Genomic DNA, 19,425 nt, shown 5'->3' on the forward strand with positions numbered 1-19,425 from the left:
AGAAAAATGTGAAAGATGGATAAGCGGCTGACCCATTTTTCCATCAATGTTTTTTTTAATGTGCATTTTGAAATATAGTGTGCGAAAAGGTGGATGGAAACAGCTAAATTCAAAATAACTTTCTTAATTTCTCAAAAAAGTGTTATGCTCACTTAATGAAATCCCACTTTGCGTAGCCTGGTTAAGTTGCTCATAACCAGCAGATGAAAATACGCCTAATTTACTTTTTTTTTTGCAACATTATAAAAGTTCACTTAAAATTTGCATGAGAATTGGATTAAAACATAGCTAGAGATTGGTGGGGAACGAACGCATGTTTAACTTCACGAAGGTTTCTCACTTTTTATTTATAAACATTGTGTTAATGGTTAAATAAAGGTTAATGCTCGACGCTAAGTCTGCTGTGTTTTTGGATTTATGTTGGAGCCTCTGGTTGTCTAACTTTCTTTATCAGCTATGATCAGTTAACACCAAATGTTTAATAGGTGGTGTAAAGTCAAATTTGCACTCCTAGTACAGAATTTCACTGTAATCACTTGCCATTGATTGTTTGTTAGCTGTATTAAAACATGTACTGCAGTAACTGTTTTAAGTCACTAATATATATTTGAAATTGGGTATTTAAACTTATCTGTGGTTACCTGTAAATAACTTCATTGACACGATTTACAACTTCTTTGGATTTGTTCCCCCATCTTCTTTGCATTAACGTTGGTAAATAAGGCAAAAATTACTCTTTTAAAGCTATCAGCTCCCTATTATGACCATTAACTTTGTTGTCGGTGGTTAGCTCAGCCTCAGGTACACTTCCTCTTACAGTTGGTGTCACGTCAATCACACCCTGTGTGATACAGGAGGGAAAAGCATGATTGAAATGGGTTCTTAAAATGAAACTTCTCTAGGTTTTCTTGGTGTATTTAGTAGCTCCTCTAGTTCCAGCACTGTGTTTTCTGCTGGTAACCGAGTGCAGAACGCGGCTAGGCTTTGGTTAGTGGTGCATCACATCAGGAAACCTCTGCCAGAAATAAACATAAATAAACATATTAGCCTTTTCCAGACCCCTCCATGTTTGGTCCATTAACACAGTTACTCTCCTCAGGACTAATTTTGGGCCTGTTTCCATCTGTTTCCATCTCTTTCAGAACCTGACTGAGGGAAAGTATAAAACCTTCGAAGAGTTCAAAGCCGACGCTCAGATGATTGTTCATAACACTGCCATCCTGTATGGAGGTGGGTCACACTTTCACAGGCTAAAAGGCTTTAAACTCTCAACTTTCCTACACCTTAATGTGCCTCTGTCATCGATAACGTTTTGTTCATGCAGCATAATCACGTCCGAAAATATGCAAACTCAAAATTCCTTTATATGAACATACCATGCAGCTTTTTTGTGTGCAAATAATAAAAAAAATGGAAAAACAAAGCTGCCAGTTCCTCAGTCAGAAGCACTGAATCTAAAAGATAACTTTAATATGCTCTTAGTGATAAATAATTTAGCTAATTTTATTTCCCCCTGTAAAGAAATCTGTTGCAGTATATTGAGATTCTATTCTATTTCTATTTTAAACAGATTGAGTATTGTAACAGAAATGTCTTGACTTGGGTAAATGCGGCACATTATTGCTGCACTTTTAGTTGATAATCTGACCTTTCCCACCCAAGGTTGTTATTTCTCTCCGTTGTTGAGCAGCAGCATCATCTGCTCTGTCCAGGTTTGATGTCAACTGATCCAGATCGGATGAAACCAGCTTCCTGTTATTTGCTCGGTGTAAAACTTTTTGTATTAAAATTACGTTTTTTGTTAATTTTAAAGTTATGGTTTGTCTCATTTTGTTGGCTGCAGTTCACAGCGACCAGGCAGAGATCGCACGGCTGCTCTTCAGTGACACATGCCATGAGGTACATTTTTGGTTTTTATCGTTCTTCCTGTTTGGAGCAGTGAGATTTTAATATTCAACATTGTTTTTAATATTTTTCCATTTCTATTTATGCAACATGAATGGATTTTAAAGGGCAGTAATTATTTCCCTGTACCTTTTCCTCCCTTGACCTGTTTCTCTTGCAGCTGAACGAGTTGATGTTGTGTAAGAACTGTTTCTACCTGTCGAACGCCCGGCCAGAAAACTGGTTCTGTTATCCCTGTGTGAGTACCAGGCTGGAGCCACTTTACCTGTCCTGACAGATCAAAGGTGTTTTAATCTATGGTTCCCAAATCGATTTAATCGATTAATACCAATTTACAATTTATTAAGATTTACTTTTGGAAAAATCTGGATTTTATTTTGTACTTATCGGGCTGAAGAGAGTAGCATCAATGCAGAATATATGTTTAGGAAAATATATTCAAAAGTGGAAACTTTACAGACACTTTACTCATTTGCTTTTTTTTAGTCAGTTTGAAGTTACACAAGTGAAGTGAAGCCTGTTCTTACTTAATTAGCATCAAACATTTTGTTGTGTTTTCATTGTTTACAACAGCAGGGCTGCCATCTTGTTTCACATGCATGTTTCTCAGCTTGCATTAAGTTGTATTCCCAGATGAAATGCTTGAAATAAAAGCAGGTTTTTAAAATAACTTTCTTTTTTTGAGACGAAAAGGAGGAAAACATTTATTAATTGGATTTGGTATGATAAAATTGGAGACATTAATGTGAAGCCGTAATTGAAAAAAAATGTGAAGCTGGAAATTGGCGCTGAATGAAATCTGACAGCTGCTTCAGCAACATTTAAAGTGGGAGAAAGTTTTCCTTCCTAGTTTCCTTCAACTGCAGCCCCCTAAATTTTCAAAAACTGTCAACTCAATTATTTTTGCACTTTTATTACATTAGATGAATGGTTCTGAGCTCCTGTTTATATCTTTTGTGTTTTTTTTCTGCTTCTCTTTGTGATTCCTGCAGACGCCGAGTCACGACCTGGTCTGGGCCAAGATGAAGGGCTTCGGCTACTGGCCGGCCAAAGTCCTGCAGAGGGAGGACAACCAGGTGGACGTACGCTTCTTTGGACACCAGCACCAGAGGTTAGAGGACCCGACACGCTTCCCCGCATCGGATTTGTTTGTTCCAGGCTGGATGTTGTTTTTGAAAACGTTGGATCTTAATTGTGGTCCGCAGGGCGTGGATTCCCTCGGAGAACATCCAGGACATCAAGGTGAGCGTCCAGCAGCTGCAGGTGAAGCGCAGCAACGGCTGGAAGAAGGCGTGCGAGGAGCTGGAGGTGTACCAGCGCTTCCTGAGGGAGGGCCGCTTCTGGAAAACAAAGATGGAGGACAGCCCTCAGCCACACCAACAGAACCAGAACCAGCGGCAGCAGCCGGAGGAAGAGGAGGAGGAAGAGGAGCAGGAGGAACAGGAACAGGAGCAGGAGCAGACCAGCGGGAGGACGCAGAGACCGGAGCGGACAGATGAAGCTGAGTCCAGCATCTCCTCCACCAGCAACGAGCAGATCCGCCATGTGAGTGGGCTTGTTCTCTTATTGCTCCTTCTCCTCCCTCTTTAAGTACTATTTTCATGTTTTTATGGAAATTAAACATCAGAATTTAAGTTTCTCTACTGATCTTTGATGCTTTATTCTCTTTGGATGGACTAAAATAGCGTTTCCTGTCTTTTTATCTCCTGTTTAATCTCAGTGTTTTTAAATGATTTAATCAAACACGGCACCAATCACAGCAGATAAAACATTAAAAAGTTGTATAAACTCTCTTGAACCACTTTGGGGACCACAAATATGAACACTAATGGATCTCAGTGAAACAAATACAACTGAATTGGTCTGAACTCTTAATTGCAGAGCAAAAAAAAACTTACATCTGTAAAATCAGATCCAACAACGCCACCTAGTGGTAAAGCAACAGTACTTTTACTTTTTGTGGTTACAGGCACACAGGATTACTGATTATATTGTCAGATGTTTTTGGACCTCGGCTCTATCCGACTGTGTGACTAAGAAAACAGGAAGTTTGTTATTTTAACGCAGGAAGTTACAACCTCGGTAGCTTCAGTTCATTTCATGGCTCTTATACAAATATAATCAAGTTATTGCAGTCAAGCAGAAACATGTAAGCCCTGTTACATCCACTTTAATTCAGTCCTAGTTTTACTACAAATTTAGATTAGAAAAGCATTTGGTAATAAATGTTTTCTATCCATAATGAGCCTAGCCCATTGCATCGAGTTGGTAACTTTGCAGCAATCCCTTCTCCTTAGCAAGTGCTCTGCAGCGCTCTCCTAACAATAAGAAACCTCCAACAAAACCAGAACGAAATAAGTCTAAATCGAGTACTTTCTATGTTACAAAAGTCTGAGGAGAAAAGGCAGAGTTTTAATTAAAAAAGTAATTTACATCCAGGGGTGTTGCTGAACATAAAGATGTACTGGGGCACAAAGTTTACAACGATCTGTTGGGATAAAGACAGAACTGAGCCAAAGAGGGAATCTCTGGTTCACAGAACGCTCCACATTCCTCCAAATCCTGGAGGAAAGCATCCGAAATGAGCCTCTGATTCTCTGTTTTTTCTTTAATAATTTTTATTGTTCCTTCAAGCTGTTGGACTTTCCATTAATCTATAAAGTCGGCTTTCAGCAGTATTGCCTGTTCTTATAAAAAATATGATCATGAAATCTTTCTGAGGGATAGATTAGGGCTGGGCGATATGGATTAAAAAATAAATCTCCGATTTTATCATACCAAATCCGATTAATCGATTTTTTTTTTCCTCCTTTTTGTTTCATAAAAAGAAATTAAAGAAATTATTTTAAAACCTTGCTTTTATGTCAAGCATTTTGTCAGGGAGTTGACCTGAATTCAAATTGCAACTAAAAACAAGCTGTGAAACATGCTTGTAAAACAAGATGGCAGCCGTGCCAATATAAACAATGAAAATATATCAAAACATTTGCTGCTAGTGGTATTACACATTGAGCTAAGAACAGGCTTCACTGCACTTGTGAACTTCAAACTAAGTAAAAAAAAAAAAAAAAAAGTAAATAAGTAAATGAAGTACCTCGTATTATGGTAAAAAAAAGTTTCCACTTAACAATATTTTGACAATACATTTGCCTAAACATATATTCAGCATCACATGCTGTTCTCTTCATGGAAACCCAATGAGTATTGGCAAAATAAAATCCAGATTTTCCAAAAATGAAATCTTAAAGAATTGTAAATTTGATTATATCGATTTATCGCCCAGCCCTAGGATAGATCATCTATCTTGGGGCAAGTTCCCTTTTTAAAATGGATCAGCTCATGTTTACATATACAGACTACGTGATCTTCTTTGTTCATTTTTGTAAGATATTTTTGTTGATTGAGTTATTTTCCTTGCAGATGAAAGGCAGCCAGGAGCCCAAGGCGAAAAAAAGCCGCAGGGCCGCAATTCTTGAGCTCAAAGAGGAAGTCAGTGTAAGTTAGCAGACTATACCACAATATTTCAGCCTGTTGCTGCGCGCTACAGACACTTATTATCGTATCATAACATTTGATTCTTTTATTTTTCACCACAATCTAATGCAAAGTTTCTGTATTAGTGGAGCAGCAGCAGCAAAAAGCTCCTTTAACTCTTGACGTCTGCTCTCCTGACTTGAACCTTAAATCTGAGCTCAGAACGCGTCTGTCTCTGCCCTCCCAGGAACCGGAGCCGGAGATGGAGGCGGTCAGCTCCAGCCAGGAGATCCCCTTTTCGTCGGCGCCCCAGCAGCCCGAGAAGCTGTCCGTGTCCACGCAGACCAAGAAGGCCAGCGGCAGCTCGCCGCGCATGCTGCACCGCGGCACCCAGACCAGCAGCGACGGCGCCTGCCAGAACATGTGCCACGAGAAGTACACCAAGGTCTTCAACGACGTCAAGGAGGTGATGAAGGCGGACAACAAGAGGGAGACGGAGCGAGTCGTCAGAGAAGCTCTGGAGAAGGTCCGTTTTGTTTCTGAAGCTTTTTCTTTTTTAGTTTCTTTCTACCAAAAACCTGAAACATGCCGTTTTCTCCCCTCCATTTCCTTCTGCAGCTTCGGGTCGAGATGGAGGAGGAGAAACGGCAGGCGGTGAGCAAGGCCGTGGCCGGAGTTCAGGCGGAGATGGAGAGGAAGTGCAAACAGGTGAAGGAGAAGTGTAAAGAGGAGCTGGTGGAGGAGGTGAAGAAGCTGGTGGCCCAACACAAACAGCTCATCTCCCAGACCAAGAAGAAGCAGTGGGTGAGTTCAAGCTGTTCAGCATTTAATGCTTCTGGAGGAAAAATCATGCTGTTCCCGTATCAATCATTCGCAAAGAGGACATTCCACCCAACAGACCCTCCTCTTCCTCAAATGATGTTTGCAGAATATATCTTTTCATATTTTTGTTAGAAATTAACTTATCAACGTCCTGCAGCTTTTAGACGCGTCTCTGCTTTAGCCTTTTTATTTATCTCCGCTAGCCGCACTCCACACAGATTACAGTGACGGCCGAAACGTTTGAACTCGTATGTATTGTCTTTCAAAGGTCTTCTTAAATTTGTGGGATTCTATGTCCTCACGTGTGTGCACCACCTCACATAACTTCACTTTTGCACAAATTGCACATTACTTTTCATTTGTCCTTCATTTGTTCATTTGACACAGTAGAATACGCCCAGGTTGGGGATGGATACCATATTTGGTGCTTTTATAGGTAACGACTAGGTACAGATTCATGTAAACTCAAACGGTACCATGTTTCGGTACCTAAACACATCACTGTGACGCTGAGGGAGTGAAAGAATGAGCTTTTGTTTTTTTCCCCATGCCGGACATGAACACATCACAAGACATAAAGATGTCAGTAGCCGTTGGTAAAGGAAGCTAAATTGGCTGATGGAAAGCGCTCGGAAGTATCTCCACTTTCCAAGATGCAACACAGATTTCACTCGCAAAGTACTTGTAATCTGAGGAAGTACCTGGCCACTGCTGCTAATTTAGTGAATTTCTCTCTATATTTGGATATGGTACACATACTCAGTTCAAATATGAAAACCCAGACCGTAGACATGTTGGCTTTAGCATTGACCTGCCATTGTGCTGCATTCAGGGAGCGTTTGGACTAATGCGGTCACACAAGCAGTACAACATCGGCAAACATTTTTACTCATCGGAAAGAGGCCGATATTTAAAGAATACTTACATCTTTGACACATATCAGAGGTGCCGATTTATCCTCTATCACTGGTAATTAAAACAAAACTACTACCATCAAATTAAAATAGCATTAGAGCCAACACAAAGTATTTTAATACCTAGAAATTCTGCTTACCCTGTGATTTCACCGTAAATAAACCATCTACCAAGTAACTTTTACTTTAAAGCAGATTTTGGTGCATTTACATCCTAAACTAAATCCTAAACTATCTTCTTTTTTTTTTTTTTTTTACATCAATCGAGCCCAAAAGAATTAGCAAACTGGATGCTAACGGACAAAACAGCCTTTAAAGCTTTGCTCACTATATTGCTATCACAAAATCTGACTAATGTATTTATTGGACTATAAGTCACACTTTTTTTCATAGATTGACAGATCCTCTAACTTATAGTCGGGGACAACTTGTATATCAATTTTAAATGGTAATGGTAAGCATTACCGTCTATAGCCACAAGAGGGCGCTCTAAGCTTGTGAAAATTGTTGCTGTTGTAATTCAATTCAATAAAATGTTATTTATATTGCGCCAATTCACAACATGTCATCTTGAGGCTCTTTCAAAGTCAAATTCAATCAGATTATAGAGATTGGTCAGAAAGTTTCCTCTCTAAGGAAACCCAGCAGGTTGCATCAAGTCTCTCCAAGCAGCATTCACTCCTCCTGAAAGAGCGTAGAGCCACAGTGGACAGTCGTCTGCATTGTTGATGGCTTTGCAACAATCCCTCATACTGAGCATGCATGAAGCGACAGTGGAGAGGAAAACTCCCCTTTAACAGGGAGGAGAACCTCCAGCAGAACCAGGCTCAGTGTGAACGCTCATCTGCCTCGACCCACTGGGGCTTAGAGAAGACAGAGCAGAGACACAGAAAGCACAGAAGCACACATTGACCTAGGAGTACTTTCTATGTTAGATGGTGATAGTGGATGATCTGCCTCCACTGGATGATGTCACAGCTAACAGAACGCCAGACCAGGTGTACCTTCTATGAAGAGATAAATTACAGAGAACAAAAAGTTAAGTTGAAATAACGACAAACAATGCAAATCGGAGAACAGTAGGAAAACTCAGCAGAGTGAGAGAAATAGACGTTGATGTCCTCCAGCAGCTTGAAAATTTTTTGACTGATATACAATACTTTGTTGAATTAAAATATGTCATGCTTAGTTTGTGATAAAATTCATTGAAGTTGTGATATTTAAAAAAAAAAAAAATTCTTCATGTCACAACTTTTGGGTCGAGGATTTTTTTCTCCCTCTCGTGAGATAAAGTTTTGACACCCTGGTCTATGGCTGGACGATATTTCAATAACAATATATATCGATCAATAGATGTATATCGATAGGGTCAATAAAAAGTTTAATAGAACTAGAAAAATTAGCATTTCCTGCGAAAATGCACTGTGAATGCAGTAAGCTGAATGATTAAGCAAAAGATGCAGAAGATCTTTGAAGAAGAGAAAAAATAAGTTGAAAAAGTTGAAGAATTTGAAAGAGTTGAAGAATTTGAACATGAAAGAACAATAGCTGAATGATTAGAAGAAAAAACTGAGGGAATGGCACCAAACATTTCCTCACTCATTCTAAACACTGAATCGTTTAACAAAGCAGAAGTAGAATTTCAAACTTGAATATACTGTAGCCATATGTGGGCCTGCATTTCTAAGAGTATAAGGGGTTTCGCCCCCATTGAAAAGCATTGGATGTTTGACACCTCCTAACTTGGAGATGCTTTTCGCGACGAGGCCCAAATTTATTGTAGAGCATTCTGTATAAAGGAGGTACAGACTCTCTAAAGCAGAAGTTTGTAGGACCTTCCTAGAGCTACTTCCGGTTAGCAACATGCTAACCGTTAGCCGCTAACAGGGTTGTGTTCAGTATCACCCTGTGATGGTACTCTGTCAGTTTGGTCCAAATCCTGTACTGGGAAGTGTCTCAAAAAGGGTGCCAATACTTAATGTCACCAAACGTGACCAAAGTTCATAGGTCAGATTAGCCTCCTTTAGCAACTCAGCCTCACCACATCTGGGCCCAGAACTCAACATTTGACCAAAATGGTAAGTAGCGCCATTTCCCACAGGTGGGTGGTGCTGTATTGGCCAATTGGGTTGTGTCTGGGCATCATGCCAGGTCCTGTTGGAAGCAAAGGCCCAATAGGAAAGCATGTGAAATCCAAAAAGTGACAGAAAAGTCACACATGCCTCATAATCACTTGAAAATTTAAAAATGTTAAGAGGAAGTGACTGTGCGAATTTCAGATTCTTACATTCATCACAGCCACTGCAGTGGGCGTCGAAAGTTGCCATTCTATCCGAATGGAGTCTGTCCCTGACCTAGTAACCTCCTTGTCAGCAGAGTTCCGTCGTCATGGAAACTTGCTCACACCTGCAGCGGGCCAGTCTACAGAAGTGCAGACACTTTGCTCAGACTATGTCCCATAGGATTATAATGGAGAACATTGCCTTGCACAACACTTCATATCTCCTGATCCGTAAATGGTAGAAACGTAGTTTTTTCTGCGTTTATTTCTTAACGGATAGGGGAAGAAGACTTGCTATCGGTTTTTGCTGGAAATATTTTAATAAAGGCGTAAATAATTATGATATAAAGGGGATTTTTAAGGAATTTAAGAAATCCTCTAAAATCGGTCCCGAACAAATCGCTGTAGCTGAAAAAGTATAAGAGATATCAAAAAAATTATTTCACTGTGAGTATCAGCAGGCTTTTGAGGACTATGTTGCTCTTTTTTCTGTTTGTACAAAAATCGGTGTAGGCACAGCGACGATGTAAAAAAGTGGCTCATATGGAAAAATGCAGCTCTAAAGCATTTTCAGGATTTTGCACATTCGCTACTCCCGAACAAATTGTTCCTGCGGCAAAACCGTAACAATTATCCAAAAAAATCCTTTTTTGTGAGTGCCAGAAGGGTTGGGACATTCATGTGTGAAAGTCCCATACCTGTACATCAAACGGTTTAGGAGTAGCGACGATGCGAAAACGTGTGATGTTTTGGATTTTCAGACGTCATTTTTCAAAACCGCTCCATAGGAAATGAATGGGGGAGGTTTCGGGTTTGTGTCGCTCTGAGGTGATTTGCAAAAAATCTATAAATGCTACACCAATGAGGGTTACATTTCCTGAATCCAGACAAAAATTCCTACGTTTTGATGTATAATTTATATCGATAGGTTGAAAATTGAGCGAGTGAGAAGAAGTTGTTCAGAGAAGAAAAATTTGTTTAATTTCTAGAGTGTGCACTCTATAACTGCCTCCTTGACGACCATAGCAACGCATGTTATTTGCTGAATTTCTTGAAAAGCCAAAATTATTTTAAGGAGGTAGTATATGAAAATGGTAAAAGATATGAAAAAGCTGAAATATACCATAATAGCTGAAAGATATCACTAAATGTTTAAAGTTGAATGGCGTTTCTAACTAAAAGTAGGCTGAAGCAGTAAGCTGTCAAAAAGCAGCTGAAATGAGCGGAATTTTAGTGAATTACATTAATTTCCTATGGGAGAAAAAAAAGCTGAAATTTTGCAGAAAAAGCTGAATATTTTAAAAAGTTGAAAAGATATAAGTACAAAAAGATATAGCCATCGATTCCAGAAGAAGCTGAATAGTTTAAAAGTTGAATGGTTGAAATCGGAGAAAAACTGTAGGAGGAGAAGCGAATCAAACTTTAAACAGTAAAAAGGCGAAAGAGGATCTCAATAACTGTGAATGCCCACTGCATTCACAGTAATAAACGTTTTCTTCATTTTGCATTCTAGGCTATCATGTAGGTTATTATTACAGTCATTACATCCTCCTAACCAATCACAACGCAGACCCAGGAAACAAGCCCCGCCCCCTTCAACGAGTTCAAAGAGCACACGTTCTTTATCGGCATCGATCAATATGCTTTTTTTTCTGTATGGTCCCGCCTACCCTGGTGTCCACAGTCTGGACCAGTGCACCTTTGATTTTAGTGTAACTAGTGTTTCCTGTCTGCAGTGTTATAACTGTGAAGAGGAGGCCATGTACCACTGCTGCTGGAACACCTCGTACTGCTCCATCAAGTGTCAGCAGGAGCACTGGCACGCAGACCACAAACGGACCTGCCGCAGGAAGAGATGAACAGGCCCACGCCTCCCTGGCTCCCTCCCTCTGTCAGTCAGCCAACAACACACATTTCTCTACGGTGTTACTGTACTCGCCCTCCTGGGAACTTTTCAGACCCGATAATTTGCTGCGTGGCGAGTGATTTGCTCCTGTTTTGGTTCTGTTATTTAATGTAGCCATCGTATTTGTTTGTTTCCTCGCAACCCGTGAACTTTTCTCCAGAGCCTAGCTCCACTACGGATTTATGGTCAGATTTTTATGTTTTCTATTTTTTTTTTCCTGTATGTTTTCTTTCTGGAAATGCTGATGTTGTGTCAGAGGATGTGTTATTTAAGTCTGTAGGAACATGTGAGCATTAACAGAAAACAGTTTATTATCTTAATTTTTTTTTAAAGTATTTTCTTTTCTTACTGTAAATGCAGGAAACAAACCTGGAAGATTTAAAACGACCTGCAGCTTGAACTAACTCTGCTTTCATGGAGAAAACCATCTGTAGCATACTGAACTGTTGATGAGGCTTACAAATTTTAAAGTCGTTTTAGGTCATTTTTCTTTCTTTTTTTTATAGAAGTTTATGCAGGTGGATGCACCTTTTTACCATGTCTACCTACAATTTTATTTTCCTGAATCAGTTATTGGGAACAGGGTCAAAATGTCGACTTTAAAACAAGTTGACAAGGAAATCTTCCATTTGTATAAATGTTATTGATATCATAAATGATATAATTATGCACCTGTTTGGGTTCTCCTGATGACAAGAATGTTTTATGAGTGTGAAATTAAAGGAAAGGTTTATAAATTGCTCAAAATTTCTGGAAAAGCTGAATTTTCTCAAGCTGAATCTTTGAAAAGTTGAATGAATTGATCGATTGGTTTTCCCCATTCCATCTGCTAATGATATAAAATCTTGTAAAATTGCCAAAAAAAACTCCCAGCCTACAATCGTTAAACCTACCTGAGAAGATGGGGTGCGTCGCCCCGGCGGTCAAAGCTGATGTATATTTTTCCGGACGTCATCAGTGTCATTTTTCTCGTGATGTACGCTCAGAGTTGATCCATCCTTTTGTAATCTGAAGTGACTAGTTGAAGAGAGTTTTTCACTGCGTTCTGCTGTTGTTGGTGGTCAGTGCCTGTTTTCCTTTCTTCATCTCCCACTGAGGCAACATGCATGTGGATAGCTTCACCGTTCCTTCGTTTTTCATTCATGTCGCAAAAAGAAGAAGACCTGAAGCTCTCCGCTGGTGAAAAAGGAGAGATGGACCGTTATGAAACTTTATGCAAACGAGCGTGAGAAAGCAGTTTCCCCCTGAGCTGGATGTCAAGTGTTGGTGTTTCATTTTGAAAAAGAGGCAATAAAATTGCCAGTTTGTAACATGTTTTTATCTTATTTTAACTGTTTCCTCAGCGATGAAGATCAACTAAAAGGAGAGAAAAAAATTCACTACCTTTTTTTTTTTTTTTTTTTTTTATGTTTCTTTCTCGCAATTTTTCCCCCCATGTATGTCTTGTTAAATAAATTGAAACAAATGTTTGCGTTGTGGACAGGATGTTTTTACAGCTTCAGTTTCTGTTCCTGTTTGTTTTTCTTGCTGTTATTGAAATTTCCTCTGAAGTTAATGTTCAAATTCCCTCATCTGATGCTAATTAAATGTGGTGCAATTACAAGAACATCCATTTAAAAAAACTCATAAAATGTTAATTATATGTGCAGAAACACTTGTAAGCTAAAGTTTATTATTATTGTATTCAGCCCATCAAAGAATAGAAGGGATTCTTTCTTGACTTTGAGAAAAAGATTGAAAATAGTCACGGCTTATTAATATATTTTTTAATTAGATTCTGGATTTGATGTTCTCAGAATATTTGGCTTTTTAAAAGCTCACTGACCCATTGACTCGTCTTTCATCATTGCACTACATGTAAATGCTCCCTTCTGTCAGTATATCCCACATTAAGTTAAATGCACATTTCAAAGGGTTTCATTTTGCTTCAGAGATCTTGAGACTGTTTTGTACAGCATTTTTCATATCAGGCGTGGTCAGGTTTGTTCATCTAGAAGTTGATTATATTTCAAACATGTTGCACCTTCATTATGTCAAAGCATTTCAGACTTTTTTTTTTAAATACAACTTGGAAATAAGTAGCTTGTCTTTCCAAACTCACACAGTTTGCTGATGACATATTTTTTTACTTATGTAAACTCCAAACCTATTTTTCCCCTCGTTTTATTGTTTTTATATTTGTCCACTCAGCTGTAACATTTGATTTTTACTTCTTTTCATACTTGTTTGTAACCTTTTTGATGTTTATTTTGATTTTCTTGAATGAAATCAAGTATGGGATCTCCAGCTCCGGTTTCTTCTTTGTTTTTAGTTTGTTTTTCTTTCCCAATGTAAAGAGAAATGGATGGGTTTTTTTTGCACTCATCTGAGAAATGCAGAACGACAATTTTTAGTTAAAAAGGTTTGAGGCTGCTTTCATCTGGAAGAAGTGAGTCATTTAATCTGGACTTTACCTGCTCTTATTCCAGGGTATTTTTGTATATATTACTGTGTGATTACTACATGAATCCTCTTTGTACTGAAAGTACAAACACCAGGAATAAAATCAGTGTGACGTCTCCTTTGTTTTGGCTTCTTGTTGGTCATGATCTTCTGTTCTGTCCACATGTAAACTATCATTATTCAAGGCAATGTTTTTTTTAATGCTCCCAACACTCTAGCTAGCAATATGTATATAAATATATTCTATGTGCTAACATGGGGGAAATAAATGTATCAACCAGTCTGTGTGAATCAGTTCTCGTTATTTATTGGTTGATTGGATTTATGAAGGTTTGTGTTTTTAAGATGTGAGCTGTCTTACCACCTTCACTAGAAACTGTTTTGCTGTTAGATTGAATTATGTTGGTGAACTGAGGCGACTCTCTGCTTGGGGACCAAATAAAAACTGACACAAGTAACCAGGAACTTCTACAGAGCTACCATAGAGAGTGTTTTATATATCAACATAACTATGGTATGGGACCTACCACAGGTGGTGAAAACAGCACAGGGGATTGTGGGATGCCGTCTGCAGGATCTGGACTCAATTTATACTAAACAAGTCCATAGAAGGACCAGACACACCTCCACTGATCCCACCCAGCCAGGCAATGCACTGTTTGCTCCTCTCCTATCAGGTAAACGCTTCAGAAGTCTCAAAGCCAAAACAAATAAACTTAGAACCAGTTCTTCCCAAATGCTGTGAGGGCAATCGCCCCCTGATGGGAGACTGCAGCCAAACCCTTTAAAATTACCCCACTGTTGGGATGTTGGCCCAGGGCACCAAACAGGCTAGGACCGCCCCTGGATGTGAGGACACAGAGTGGACTGGGGAAAGTTGGCTGAAGATCTGCAGAGAATCCAACAGGCTCCATTCTCTGGATCTGTGGAGGTGAGTTTCAAACATCTGGTTCCAGTCAACAACAAGGAGCTGATTAGATGTTTCTCCAGGTGTTGATGTGGTTTCAGAGATCCTCCTCTGATGTGGAAGCTCTTCCTCAGACATCCGGTCCTGATGTTGTTTCTACTTGATGATGGTAAAAACAACTTTAGTTTTTATGGCAGCACCTTTTGCTCATTAGTGTTGGACTGTTGGGAGGATCCTGGCAGCGTCTCGCTGGTTCTGCGTCTTCAGAACAAGTCCAATCTCTGAGGAGCGATGCAACACCTTCTCCATCACCTGCTCAGCTTTCTGTCTGGAAAACACTCAGCAGAAGCTGCGTTCAAGGGAAATGGGACATTCTGCTGTTTGTGGGTGTTTGAAACGCTTCATCAGAACAAAGTCTGTGTGTCTGTTCTGGTGAGACGATCCTAAGTGGGATTAAATGTGTTTGGTGTTGGAATAAGGAGCAGTTCTGCTGTGTTTTCCACAGGCTGCATGAGTCACAGCAGCAAGACGAGCAACAATCAGTTCATTTCAAGCTGCTGGTGAATCTGACCTCAGATCTGTAGAGCATGTTTATTCACAGCAGGACGCTGACATGAAGGTTTCCTCTCTTCAGCAGAACAAAGCCAGGTTCTGTGGAGAGCCACAGCTTCTAGGTTTGGATATTCAGTCACACTTTACTGCTGCTGTCTGCAAACTGAAGCAAAGAAATGTTTCCAACAGCAAAAAGAGTTCAAGATCAACTGAATTAGAATGAAAAGAATCAAAAATCAGCTTTAAATCACTGCAGTTCTGGTCCAAAAACAAATGGAAAGTGTTGAACTGGTCAGTGTTTCAAAGTATTTGAGTCAGAAAATATCTGAAATAAGGAAAAGTAAAACAATATGCTAAAGATTATGTTAAAAAACTGTTTGTCAACAGAAAAAAGTGACTCAGTGGATAGAAACAATGTCTCACTTTAATACTTAAAGTTTATTTATTTAAACCACATTAATGTTCATCAAAAATATTAGATTTATAACATGATTGTGGTATAAATCTGTAACACCTGATTCAATAAAATACCAACAATTCACATTATATATATCTTTATTACAAATTTGGCTGCTAAACACTAAAAATCCTGTAAATTTTAAGTTTCAAATAAAACTATATTGTACAGCTGCATTGTCATTTTTAGGCAAGTCAAGGTAGGCAAGGCAAATTTATTTGTATAGCACAATTCAGTACAGAGACAAAGCAAAAGTGCTTTACATGATTAAAATATAGGAAAAGGGGGAGTGGTGGCCAAGTGGTTAGAGCAGCGCGCTTGCTCTCTGAGAAGGATGTAAGTACCCGATTTGATTCCGACTGCCTGCACTCTGGGTCCCTGAGCAAGACCCTCAACCCCCGACTGCTCCCCGGGCGCCCTACAGTGGCAGCCCACTGCTCCCCAACGGGGATGGGTTAAATGCAGAGAAATTGTGAATTTCTCCAATGTGAGTTCAATAAAGCCTATCTTATCTTAAAATAAAACAGAATAAAAGCAAGTAAGAATAAAATGTGGAAACAAAATAGAACATTAAAAACAGTTGGACTAAAAAAGTTAAACTAATGATATTTCAGGAAATTAGTTTAACTAGAACAGTCAAAGGCAATCCTAAACAAATGTGTTTTTAAGCTTGATTTAAAGGAACTCAGGCTTTCAGCACTTTTACAGTTTTTTGGAAGTTTGTTCCAGATCAGTGGAGCATAGGAACTAAATGCTGCTTCTCAATGTCTGGTTCTGGTTCTGGTTCTGCAGAGCAGGCTGGAGCCAGAAGACCTGAGTAGTCTGGAGGGTTGATGCCCTGATAACAAGTCTGTGATGTATTTAGGTGCTAATTCAGGGATTTATAGACTAACAGAAGTATTTTAAAGTCTATTCTCTGAGATACAGGGAGCCAGTGGAAGGACTTTAGTACCGGGTCCATGTTCTCTACTTTCTTAGTCTTAGTGAGGACGCGGGCAGCAGCGTTCTGGATCAGCTGCAGCTGTCTGATCCACTTTTTAGGCAGACCTGTTAAAACACTGTTGTAGTGATCAGTTCTACTAAAGATAAGCGCATGGATTAGTTTTTCCAGAACCTGCTGAGACATCAGTCCTTTAATCCTAGAAATGTTCTTCAGGTGATAGAAAGCCGACCTTGTAACTGTCTTTAGATGCTTTTGGAGGTTCAGGTCTGAGTCCATCACTACACCCAGGTTTCAGAACTGATCAGTGGTTCCTAGCTGAAGCTCTGTGTTGATCTCTCCTCTATTGGTCCAAATAGGGGAGAGATAGTATTTTTACTGAAATATTAATTAGAGTTGTGATGATTTTGTTGTTTGGAGGTTATTTACCTTAAAGGTGTTTTAAAATAATGATTAAACATAGTAAAGCATTTAAAATATAATTCTCAGATGACAAATTTACAATATTAGATGATATCTGTTGTCTCATGTGTGTCTGGACTCAACAAAACGGGTCCAAACCAGAACCGGATCAAAGAACTGGTTCCATTTTTTAAACCTGGGGAATCATTTGACATTTTATTGCTAAGTTCACAGTTTTTGCTGCTAAAAGCAACAAGGAGGAAAAACAGCAAATATTTTGGAGCTGATCAGCTGGTTTAGAAAACAATGTTGAGAAATGAACAAACCCAACAGAACCAGAACATCAATTCTGAAGAAAAACAAGTGCTGACAATCTCTGACTATTGATTTCTGTGCAGTTTAGACATAAAACAACAAAGATGAAGAAAATAATCTGCTGGAGATATAAAAACCAGAATCAAACTCATTGAACCTTCAGTGGATTCTGTCTATTTGGGTTTACAGAACTCAGCAGAACCTTCATAACAAACCCAAACTCCAGCATGTAGCGGCTGAGTGAAGGTGGTCTGGACTCTGTGGAGGAGAGTCATGGTTTCAGAGACGCTGTAGAAGGACAGAATACCTGCTCTGTGATCCAGGTACACTCCTACTCTGGAGGAACCAGGACCTGAGATGGAGGTCCAGATGCTGTTGTGACCAAATTGATAACCTTCTTGGGAAAAAAATACGGCCCAAGATTTGTCATTAGCTCCAAATCTACATTCATTCCCTCTTCCTGCTCTCCTGATAGACTTGTATGCGACTGCTACATCAACTCCTTTTCTCCACTCCACCTCCCAGTAACAACGTCCAGTCAGACTCTCTCTACTCAGAACCTGAAGATAAAAAGTGAATCTGTCTGGACTAGAATAAGACTGAGGTTGATTCATCCATGTCACCTTTCTGTTCCCCTCTGATAGTAACAGATGACTGTTTGCTGTGTTTGGATCCAGTGTGATTTCACATGAATATCTCAAGAATCCAGCTCTGCTCTTTGGTTCTGGTTCTGACAGTGAAACATCCACCTCAGTGAGTCTCAGTGAGATGTCTGCCCATGCGTCTCTCAGGATGTCCTGTAGTTGATCTCTGAGCTCTGACACAGCTGCTGTCACATCCTCAAAGTAGCTCAGAGGACGGATCTTGATGCTGGATGAGTGTGTAGACTCACTGAGTGCTGACAGTGAGGGGTAGTTGTGGAGAAACTGGTTGTGATCCTCTGTGTCTGAGAGCTGCTTCAGCTCAGCGTCTTTCCTCTTCAGCTCAGTGATCTCCTGCTCCAGCTTCTCCTGAAGCTGTTTGACTCGACTCCCTTCAGTTTCCTGCTGGGATCTGATCTGCTGCTTCACATCAGAGCTTCTTTTCTGGATGAGACGGATCAGCTGAGTGAAGATCTTCTCACTGTCCTCCACTGTTTTATCAGCAGAGTGCTTGATGGCCTCCAGCTCCTGTTGAAGCAGCTTCACATCTTTCTCTCTGTCCTGGATTCTCTGCTGGATGTTTTCTCGTCTCACCTCCAGCTCTCTCTGCCTCTCAGTCCTTTCTGCTGCAGCTGACACTGTGTCGTGGCCTTTATGTTCATCCATTAAACAGATAAGACAGATACACTTCTGATCAGTACGACAGAACATCTTCATCACCTCATCATGACGAGAGCAGATGTTCTCCTGGAGGTTCTTGGAGGGCTCCACCAGCTTGTGTTTCTTTAGTGGAGCCACATCATAATGAGGCTGAAGGTGTTTCTCACAAAAAGAGGCCAGACAGACTAAACAGGACTTGATGGCTTTCAGTTTTCTTCCAGAGCAGGAATCACAGGCCACATCTTCAGGTCCAGCATAGCAGAGATCAGCAGGAGCAGCTTGGAGTCCAGTCTTCTTCAGCTGCTCCACTAAAGCTGCAAACATGGTGTTTGTCTTCAGCTCAGGCTTCGGTATGAGGGTCTCCCTGCACTGAGAGCAGCTGTGGATTCCTTTCTGATCCTCTTCATCCCAGAAGTTTTTAATACACTTCATACAGTAGCTGTGTCCACAGGGAATAGTCACCGGATCCTTCAGTAGATCCAGACAGATCGAACAGGACAAGGTTTCTCGGTCCAGCTGGTTCTGCTCCATTTCTCCTCTCGGTCAGAGTGACTGTGTGAGTTTCATTTCCTGAAAACAGATGAGCTCTTATTATCTAATAATCACGTGTCAGATCAGAGAGGCTGCAGCCAATCAGCTTTCAGCTCCAGCAGATGTTGCTCCACCAGTTTCAATGTGTGGGTCTTGGAGCAGGAAGAACAGGGAGGGTTATCAGGTTTCACAGCCTGCAGAATAAGGCAAGGCAAGGCAAGGCAAATTTATTTATATAGCACAATTCAGTACAAGACAATACAAAGTGCTTTACAT

General features: G+C 40.0%; 2 protein-coding genes across 2 annotated transcripts in view; one reads left to right on the top strand and one right to left on the bottom strand.

Annotated features, from left to right (window-relative positions):
• LOC105922105 (zinc finger, MYND-type containing 11) overlaps positions 1–14,027 on the top strand; it is a 47,000-nt gene extending 32,973 nt beyond the window's left edge. The window contains exons 8-16 of the mRNA XM_036134562.1: positions 1,143–1,230; positions 1,844–1,899; positions 2,066–2,143; positions 2,898–3,016; positions 3,111–3,450; positions 5,326–5,400; positions 5,627–5,905; positions 5,998–6,183; positions 11,133–14,027. Coding sequence (XP_035990455.1) covers positions 1,143–1,230; positions 1,844–1,899; positions 2,066–2,143; positions 2,898–3,016; positions 3,111–3,450; positions 5,326–5,400; positions 5,627–5,905; positions 5,998–6,183; positions 11,133–11,255 — 1,344 coding nt within the window. The 3' untranslated portion in view covers positions 11,256–14,027. The remainder of the gene's footprint in view (positions 1–1,142; positions 1,231–1,843; positions 1,900–2,065; positions 2,144–2,897; positions 3,017–3,110; positions 3,451–5,325; positions 5,401–5,626; positions 5,906–5,997; positions 6,184–11,132) is intronic.
• Positions 14,028–17,290: 3,263 nt separating this feature from the next.
• LOC118562287 (tripartite motif-containing protein 16-like) lies at positions 17,291–19,192 on the bottom strand. Its single transcript, XM_036134568.1, has 2 exons — positions 17,941–19,192; positions 17,291–17,689 (listed from the first exon to the last, which is right to left on the bottom strand). Exons 1-2 carry the CDS (start codon positions 19,147–19,149, stop codon positions 17,597–17,599), a joined length of 1,302 nt encoding a protein of 433 aa, XP_035990461.1. The 5' UTR covers positions 19,150–19,192; the 3' UTR covers positions 17,291–17,596.
• Between the last annotated feature and the right edge of the window lie 233 nt (positions 19,193–19,425).

The sequence above is a fragment of the Fundulus heteroclitus genome, unplaced genomic scaffold (assembly GCF_011125445.2).
Source record: "Fundulus heteroclitus isolate FHET01 unplaced genomic scaffold, MU-UCD_Fhet_4.1 scaffold_85, whole genome shotgun sequence".
NCBI classification, from domain to species: domain Eukaryota; kingdom Metazoa; phylum Chordata; class Actinopteri; order Cyprinodontiformes; family Fundulidae; genus Fundulus; species Fundulus heteroclitus.